We start from the raw sequence: 9,355 nt of genomic DNA on the forward strand, positions 1-9,355 counted from the left end.
GATTGTTAAATGTCGATGTAAAATGAAAGTGAACCAAAATAATGAGCTAAAGACCCTCCGCACAGCCTCTGTCTCCGTCCTCCGATCCTCTTTTGGTTTAGGAAAGAATCAACAGCAAAGCGAAGAGGAAACATCCTCAGTGTAGCTGTTTGTAGCGATGTGAGATTAACAACTGGAATAAGATGAAAGTAAAATTTGGTTTAGTGACATTCTGGTCCAACAAAGATACCAGAAGGCCTCAGATTTGGGGAGGGCCCCATCAAAAATGCTCAAGAACTTCGTGCTACACCGCTTCTATCTGATTATCTGCCTAATCTGAGTAACGGATGTCTGAGAGCGTCCGCCATCTTGGACAGCTTGGTACAGCAACGCCACATGGACAAATACCGTGCAGAACTACAGTGAACAGACTACAGACTACTTGTGTTAGTCTATGATTACGATTACATTTGCTAATGATGTTATGGATTTCTTTGTGAAGGACTCTGGAGTGACTCGTCTTAGAGCCTCTCGCCGCTCTGCTAAAGGAGAGCAATTTATGCTAACGTTGGCTATCATAGTTTGCTTATGTCGGTCAAATACAGACATCCGTATTAAAACAAAGTTCCTTGCAGTTGCTTTGTGTCAATCGTAGCTGCACTGGCAACATTTCAGCATTAAGTCATACACATTTGGCCACCTGTTCACGTGAATAAGGAATGAAAAAAACACCACCATGAAGCCAAACGGCTCGTTTTAAATGTCTTTAGGGTAAAATCTGCCATTAATTCTTTCAACAAAACCGGCTCTGCCCAGACTTGAAAGTCATCTCACACCTCGAGTGTGATTACAAACTCGTCCTCGGGGTGGCACGTATCCCCGAGCGCTGGATATCACGTTCCGCCAGACATATTCTGCGACATGCACACGTCGTTAAAGGAAATCAAAGAATCTCTGTGTTCCCGTGTCTAGCGGGAGCCATAAGAAATATTCCACCATATAGAGGCAGTTTCCTGTTCTGACAGGATACCACCGCCGAAGAAGGGAAATCCAACACCCACCTGCAAATAACACTGAGTCAGACGTGGTGAGAGGAGCCCCTGACATCTTGATGTATGTGTGTGTGTGTCTGCCTGTGTGTGTTTTGGGTTTGTGTGTGTGGGAGGCCTGCCATATGCTGGATGAGCCACTGCAGAACTGTGATGTGCAGTAGGTGAGAACAGACATTATAACGCGGGGTAATTATGGATCCTGTGTTGAGGCCAGACGTATCAATTCATGCGACGACCAACAACAAGCTTTTCCCCCGTGTTGGTTTAAATTGAACAACGGAGAAATAAAGCGATGCATGCGAGTATATAAGATAGAGTATACGATACTCGGACTGCTTTTCTATTATCGATCCGTCATGATGGTTGCACATATTTGTATTCTTGCTGAGAGTTTTATGAGATAGCTACAGCCAGCAGCCGTTAGCTTTAGCTTTTGCATTAGCAGGCCTCTGCAGAAACTTCCTGAGATCTACTCACATTATCACCATGCAGCTGCCAGCCAGCTAACATGAGGTTGGAGGAAGTGACTCGTCCTGGCCAAGAAAATGAAATCTGGCATGAAATAAATAGAGATTTTTAGATGCGCTCATCGGTGGATTTTATTTTGTCACGCGAGAATAAATCCTAGATTTAATGCTATGCTAAGCTAACTGGTAGCTGACTGTAGCTTTATAATTACTGCTGTGTCAATCTTCTTTGTTGTATCAGGCTTTTTCCCCAAAATTCAAACCATTGCTTTAAAGTTGATGTGTAAGAATAAGCTGCCTGTTAAACTTATACTAAAGGCAAAGAGCACATCAGCACAGACACCGCTAAGTGCTGCCAACTGTGCTAACTAGCTGCTAGCAGTCTGGACTTGGTGTCCACATCGCTAACCCAGCAGCTTTGTCTAGCAGGTTAGCATGCAAACATCTCTGCAACACAGTTCATAAACATCATAATGTGAAAACTGTTATTTGTCCACATTCTGTTGATAATTTTAGGCAATTTATTTAAAGGTTTTCAACTGAAATCCTTACATATTGCACCTTTAACCTTCTGTGAAAGAGACAAAACCTCTAAGATGATGTAGCTCATTAACCAAGGTACCTGTTTAAAAGTTTAAAAAAGGAAAATGCCACCTTATTGAATTTGTGACAGCACAAAAAATGACATCAGCTTAGGTGGAGGAGATGCAATAAGGATATTCATAAAGGCCTCCTGACAAAGCCGGGCTACCAGCGTTAGCATAATATGGAAAAATCACCTCAATTACTTCTGCTTGGCAGAGAGAGACAGAGAGAATGGATGGAACGATACGGAGGTTCAATTTGGCAGGCAGCGGCTCGGTTAAGGTCAACCCACCCTCAGATTGACTGGCTGTTTGATTCGACTGTGAAGACAAGAAATAATGCGGCTGTGTCTCGGCCTTATCTGTCACTGCAGATAGAGGATATCTCGAGGTTTAGAGGTCCTACAGAGTCACTGTGGGAAATGTGTTGGAGGGAGAAATCTTCCAGAACTTCCTATATATCAATTCAACCAGTCATCTTCTGACAGACGCCCGTATTGTGTGTTCAGCTTTAAATCTGAAATCATTGACTTTACAGCAAACTGTGAACACAACGCTGGAGTATTATCACTTAAAATTTATATGGAGAACTTAAGAGGGGCAGTGTTCATCTTAAAATCTGCTAAAATACTGTGTATCTGCAAAATTGTATGAATTTTCTTGTGACCTGAGACTTAAAGCTGTGCTGATTGATTTCAATGTTTGCAGAGAAAAGCTGTGGACGAAACACTGATATAACGTCACCCTTTAAGTCATGTGTTAGCATAAATTGCCTATTTATGGAGCCAAGTTTGCATTAAATTCGGAGACAAACAGGTACAACATTCATCATTGGTTTGTTTTGGTTTGTATTGGTTTCCTTCGGTCCCTTAAAGGTGCAATATGTAAGAACTGGCCACCTTTTAAATGCATACTCAAATATAGGAGGCAGCAGAGAGACCACTGACCAAGTGCTGCTTAATGTAGCTGTCACTGGCTAGTTAGCTCAGTTAGCCGTGCAGCTAACAGCTTGGATTTAGGCCAAGGGAAACATTTATCTCTTTAGCTTCTAAATGCTCCACTTTGTTCACCAGCTAGCCAACAGGCTGATAAATATAGCTGGGCGATAAGTGTGTGGTTGAGTCAGAAAACCAAAAGTAGAGCTAGAAACCCAAAACAGTGAGTAAAATGACACTATACAGATCTCTTCATGTCATTTGTTGCACTGTTATGACAAAATATAGATTCTAGTCACTGTTGGATTCAGTTTCGTGCTCGTCCTACAGATACTGAGCAACACTTTGCACAAATGCCACGTTTTTTTTTTTCAGCCTTAGGTCTGACTTAAATATTCCACATGCTCCAGATGTTTTTTTCTTGCATCTCATCTTATTCGCCGGTCCAATGCACCACTGAACACTCGCCACACCTCCTCTACAGCGGCAGCTGCATGCCAAGTGGCCTGAGAGTGCAGAGTGACTGAACGTTGACATTTAATACTGTACGCTCATTCTGCAACTCTGGTGTGACATCGCAGTCTCTTTGGGCCGACTACTTTTTGCACGATGTGTCAACGCGCAGTGTAAAATAATGATGCTGCACGCTGTCATGGCGACAAATAATTTACATGAGTGTGTGTCTGACTGTGCAGCAGAAGCCTTGCAGTCATTTACTGTAAACAAGCAGACGTTTGGCTGTGCCTTTAAAACAAAGAGGTACAGTGAAGTAAAGTGCTCCTCTCATGGTGCCAGGCTTCTGCTGGTGATTCATCAATACGGTCACAGAGTCTCCGTAAGTTTCTGTCTCTGTTCGCCCGGCTGTCTCTCTTTCTCCCCCTCACTCTATAACTCAGTTTTATTCACATCACTCTGCATAATGCATGATAGCACACAGGTCCCCTAAGGCCTTTCATTACGTAAACCTGTTGCAAGAGGAGCCACAGCAGCATTTTTACAACATCCATCAAAACAGGGGCAAGCATGTGTTGGAGTGGTTTGTGATGTATTGCTGGTTTAGTGGCAGAGAGCTCTGAGTGCAATTACACTTACTTTGAAAGCACACACCGAAAAGGTAATTCTTGGCACTTGGAAACGGTTTTGTGTGCACCAGGATCGGTGACTGTATACAGGAATCAAAGACCTCCTTCTCTCTTTGGGTGAAAAGAATAAATCTCACCTCTGCAGGGCATCATTGTAGGAAAACCAACAGAGAGAGCCCCTTTCACTGAAAGCTCTCAAAGCGAGGCAGTGAGCCCGGGGACACACAGGGCCCACTGCATCACTCTGTGCATGAACAAAACAGCCACATACAGTACAAGAAGGGCAGCGGAGAATAACATCTGCAGTACAGCGCTGCACGGCGAGCTGGCCTGAAGAGGACCACTCTGATCCTGATACACTCAGTCAGTCAGTCATCACCTGCCTGCAGCTTCTGCACCATTTCAGCTATTTCACTGATGTCTTCAAGTTAAAGTTCACTGTTCCTCAACAAGAGAGGGACTGTGGTGAAAACAGTTCATGTCAGAGATGAATCTGAGGGAGCTCTTTATACATAAAATCCTCACAGTGCTCTTTATCATTCATGACACAGATGAGACTTGTTAGGAGCCTGAGCAGTGTTGCTCTGATGTGAATACACTGTGAGGTGAGAGGGGGGACTCCTACAAGTGACATATTGCGCATTGGGATTTAAAATCTGAGGCTGGAGTGGAGCAGGACCCTGTTGCATGGACTTACAGTGTTCACAACTCACCGCTTGCGTTCTTCCCACAGATGAGATGCTGCCAGGACAGCAGAGACCCCCATATCTCCGCGTCGCTGTTGATGGCCTGCTCCAGGGTCTCCACAGTAAACTTGGGGATCCCGTTGTCCCTCTCCAGCAGCGCACTGCGCAGCACCCGCGCGTACACCTCGCGGAAGAGGCTCTCCATGCACGCGGCCAGGTAGATCGCGGCGTGCTCGTGGATCCTGACCGCGACCCTGCTGTCGACCATCCACCTGAAGAACTTCCCCACGTTGAAGATGAGTCCGCAGCGCACCGACTTACCGCGGCTGAACTTGTCCTCCTCCGTGCTCATGTTGTACAGGGACAAGGCACTGAGGGCCGCGCCGATGCAGTTCATCGACACGGTCCACGACAGGACCATCTTTATGGCACTTTGGATCTCGTATTTGGTGCATTTGGCGTAGCGCAGGCTCAGGCGCTGCGCCTCCTTGGCGACCCTCACCAGGGCCCGGCTGACCAGCACCGAGAGCCTGTGCAGGACGTCCTGCGGGGGGGTCGGCAGGCTCATCTCCTCGTCCCTGCTCAGTGCGCTCGCCACTTCCCCGAGGCTCCACGGCACATCCTCAAGCTCGGGTAGTTTAGCGCACTGCCCGGTGCTCTCCAGGATCTCGGCGTCTTCGACCAGGACCGTGTTGACAGTGTCCAGGCTGTTGTGTCGACTGTGCATCGAGTCGGTTAGATGCCAGTGATTCCCCCCATGTGCCTCTGAGCAGCACAGCGACGCACTGGAAGACCTGAAGGAGTCGGCGGCTCCACCATAACCCGAGTCTAGCGTCAAATCCTCCAGGGTCCTCGCTGCTGTCTTGCTACTCCTTGCCATAACTGCACTTCATGCTGTAAAAGGAGGTCTTTGGGGAAAAGTGGAGGAAAATATGTATCAAGGCGGCGGAGTCTGATTACGCACGAGCACCGCGATGAATATGAATCTTGTTTTGTTCTGTAAAGTCCATCCAGAGGTGTCGCGTAAAGTTAAAGAGTAGTAATCTGACTACAGCGCATCAACAGTCTCTGAAGCGGCGCAGTGCCTGACAGAGGGGGGCGGGGCCGAGGAGAGCAGGGAACAGCTGTCAGCCAATGGGCTCTCGGGATGAAGCAGCAGAGAGTTCTAATTGGATTGCTTTAAAGAATCGATAGAAAGTCATCAATAAAGCCCTGATGGGGCTTATTAATAATCATACATTCAAAGAAAAAAGGGCAATGCACACACGGAGCTCAGTGCGTGTTTCAGCCGACTTACAGCAAAACTTTTACTCCAGAAAACTTTGGAGAAGCAGAAATCCTGTCAAATGTTATAATGTCAAAGACAATCTGCAGTGAATAATAAATCCCACAACACAGAAGCAGCTGCTGCTTTTTTCTCTTTTTTTCTAATGTAACCATGTTTAGAGGACAAGTCCTCCAGAGGATCAGGCTTTTTTTTTCCCCTTCCACATATTTTTCTGCGGGGCTCCATGTCTGATCGTAACATGACTCAAGAGCATTAATAATAGATTGCATGCATAATGTATCCTTCTCCGTTCCTCTGGAAGGAGAACTCAATGAAAAGATCTGAATTACTTTTCAAGGTCATTAGCTTGGGATCACTCTCAGGATCCGTCCAACCTTTTTGGTTTTTTGTTTTTGTTCCTCACCCCTTGAACCCAGAGTGGAGTCTGGATGAACCTCGGTCCACATCAGTGAACGTCATGATGGATCCAACAATAATTTAAAAAAAAAACATGATAAAGAAAAACAAAAAAAGAAAATGGAAGGTGTGTTCCTTGTTGTCTAGCAGCAGTGAGGTGTGAGCAGCTGCTGTAACACTTACTAAACTAGTTCAGTGTGAATGAGAAATTGTCTACAGGGTGGAAAAGAATCTAATCTAATCAAAAAAAGGGGGGTGGGGGATTACTCCATGAAGTGGAGATTTGTGACGGATCTGTTGGACTGGAGCTGTTTTGCATCTGAGCTGCAGAGAAACTGAAGCTTCTGCATCTGACAGCCGGCTGCTCGTCTGTCTGGAGCAACAGTGAACCCTGGTGTTGTGCAGCGAAATGCCAGTTTACTTGTGAGGATAGGAAGGCTTAAAGGATGAGTTCACTCATCAGTGACAAATTCAGTCATTATCTACTCAACCTCATGCCAACGGAGAGCCAGGGAGAAGTTTCCACAAAACATTTCTGGAGCTTCTCGTGCACAAGTGAAGCAGACGCCCTTAGATCCCAACTTGGTTTGAAAATACCATTTTTATGCACAAATCTTCACTTTTGCCGCTGAATTTAAAGCAAGAACAGGTGCGTGCTGATGCAGTCTGAAGTGGTGCACAAAGCTCATCTGCAATGTTTACAAAAATAAAAAATACAAATTTCAGATCTCATGGCTTTTTGTTTGGTTGCTTTCTCTTTGTTTCTGCTGTTTACTCTCACCCATCTTCCTCAGTGCTGCGACACTGTTCTGCTTTGAAGCTCCAGGAAGGAAGAGACAATACCATCTCAGAGGTGTACATAACTAAATTAATGATGGCTGGATTTAATTTAGCTGCATTGTTTTCAGCCTCCCGGTATTTGTGCACGATCTCTCAGTGCCAGTGTTAGTTCCACTTGTCCTTTACTGACTGTGAAGTGAAAATGTCTGTTGGGACAAAAAAAAAAAGGCCTGTTAGCACATTACAGGCATGTGATGTATGTGAACATTGCTGTACAAATCTATTGTATACACATTTAAAAAGACATGTTCAGACTGTCTTTGAAAAAAAACATGATTTCCAAAATCAACTTCAAGGCAAAAAAGAATAACAGTGAATAGGAAAGAGATCTTCCTCCTCACCGGTAATGATATGATACACTGTGCACTCTTGATTCTGAAATGCAGGTCCAATGTATTAAGCATATAAATAACCTCAACATTGACTCAAAATGAATAAAAATCGTCCCACTGAGAGTTGAAATACTTTTGGTTTGAACCGCCATTTTGAATTTTGCAAATGTCAGAAATGGATTCAGCATCCTCAATAACCCCCCAAAACCACTCCAATATTGTCCAAATCGGCCAAGCAATAGCTGAATTATTGCCCATATAGGTGATTAATGCCAATAATAATGCTAATAATGCTAGTTATGCAAATTGCCCAATGCATGCAAGTTAGCATCCAGCAGTTTCTTAATGCCATACTGTACATTTCTAACATGAAACTTTGGTGTACTCAACATTTCTGGGTTCACAATGGGGCTCTGTGGGCTGGCAAATAGACTATGACTTCTTTCTACAGGATCAGAAAGAGAGGCAGAGATATTGATTCATTTCAACCACGTAAATTCATTTCAGTAACCTCACTGATTGCTAAATGACAGCTCTGTCATTTAAGAAGAAAAAAGGGGTGATTATGTTGGGCTCCAAACAATTGAGGTGAATCAATTATTGTAAAAATGAAAGCAGCAAAATTGGGTTATAAAACTCACCTTGAGTGTCATCTAGATCCTAGAGATGATTTAATATCACAGTTTCATGTCTGTGTTGGGTGTAAAATAACCTTTCTTGCCAAGCTGACTGCTTTATTTAATCAGAGTTAATAAAGAAGGAGCAGTGTGTCGGAGGGAGCAGAGGCAGGTAATTAAACAGGTGCCCGGAGGATTTTTATCTGACGTGAAGTAAAATATCTCCACCTCATCTGAGCTGACTAGCAGAGACATTTGTACAGTCATTTGTTTGTCACCAGAGGTTGGCATTATTGGTTTTGAGTGAAATCCTGTGCTTTAAAATTTGGTGCAGACGTCTTAACCATTTAATCCGACACTATTTCCTAAAACCCCAGCGTTTGGTTTGGTGCTAGTCATGTTGGCGTTCTGCCTCACGCAGCTTTCTCAACCGTCTCTGTGTCGTGGTCAGACGTTTGTCCAATCTGTGACTGACTGCTCTGACAAAAACCTTGAGAATCTGATGGAGGGGGGTGTCTCAAGGCTCTTCAGAAACAATACTTGGTGAAGACTGCCATCTAGACTCCACTCGCAAAACTACATGCATGTTTTCTAATGTGCACTATTTCCAAATGAAGCTGGCCTTATCTTATGAGAGCAGCTGTTCACTCTAACACTGATGCAGCTTAATTAACTCAACACGGCCTAGTTTGATAACTTCAAGGTAAAACTGATAAATTAAGGTGTAGCAGAGTCCTTGACAAGAGCAGTGAGAAAAAAATAGAAATTGAGATTATTCTTTACTACCTAAAGTATTAAGAGATTTGCTGTTGGATATAAGTGAGCAATTGAGGAAAGGCAAGCAAGCAAAATGACTTGAAGCTCCACTCAAGAAAATCAGCACATAATGAACAGTGTTATCATATAACACAGTGTTGGAGGCTATCCATTAATTCACACAATGTGCATGTCACACAAAATAATAAGAATATATACCACTAATGCAAGAAAGTCAAGTGCCATCTAGTTGAATTAGCAGTAAACTGCCACAGAATGCAGCTAAACTACTTGTTTAATTACATGTTGTTCTTCATTTAGAGGCCTGAGCTCAACACTTT

General features: G+C 44.1%; 1 protein-coding gene across 2 annotated transcripts in view; it reads right to left on the bottom strand.

Moving 5' to 3' along the window:
• The window catches only part of btbd11b (BTB (POZ) domain containing 11b), a 71,800-nt gene extending 65,064 nt beyond the window's left edge, over positions 1 to 6,736 (bottom strand). Inside the window, exon 1 of one of the 2 annotated variants that reach the window (XM_037108320.1) lies at positions 4,813 to 5,665. In XM_037108320.1, the coding sequence (XP_036964215.1) occupies positions 4,813 to 5,665 (853 nt within the window). Of the gene's footprint in view, positions 1 to 4,812 lie in introns of both variants that reach the window. The other variant, XM_037108321.1, reaches the window with a different exon arrangement.
• Between the last annotated feature and the right edge of the window lie 2,619 nt (positions 6,737 to 9,355).

The sequence above is a fragment of the Acanthopagrus latus genome, chromosome 8, assembly GCF_904848185.1.
Source record: "Acanthopagrus latus isolate v.2019 chromosome 8, fAcaLat1.1, whole genome shotgun sequence".
Lineage (NCBI taxonomy): Eukaryota > Metazoa > Chordata > Actinopteri > Spariformes > Sparidae > Acanthopagrus > Acanthopagrus latus.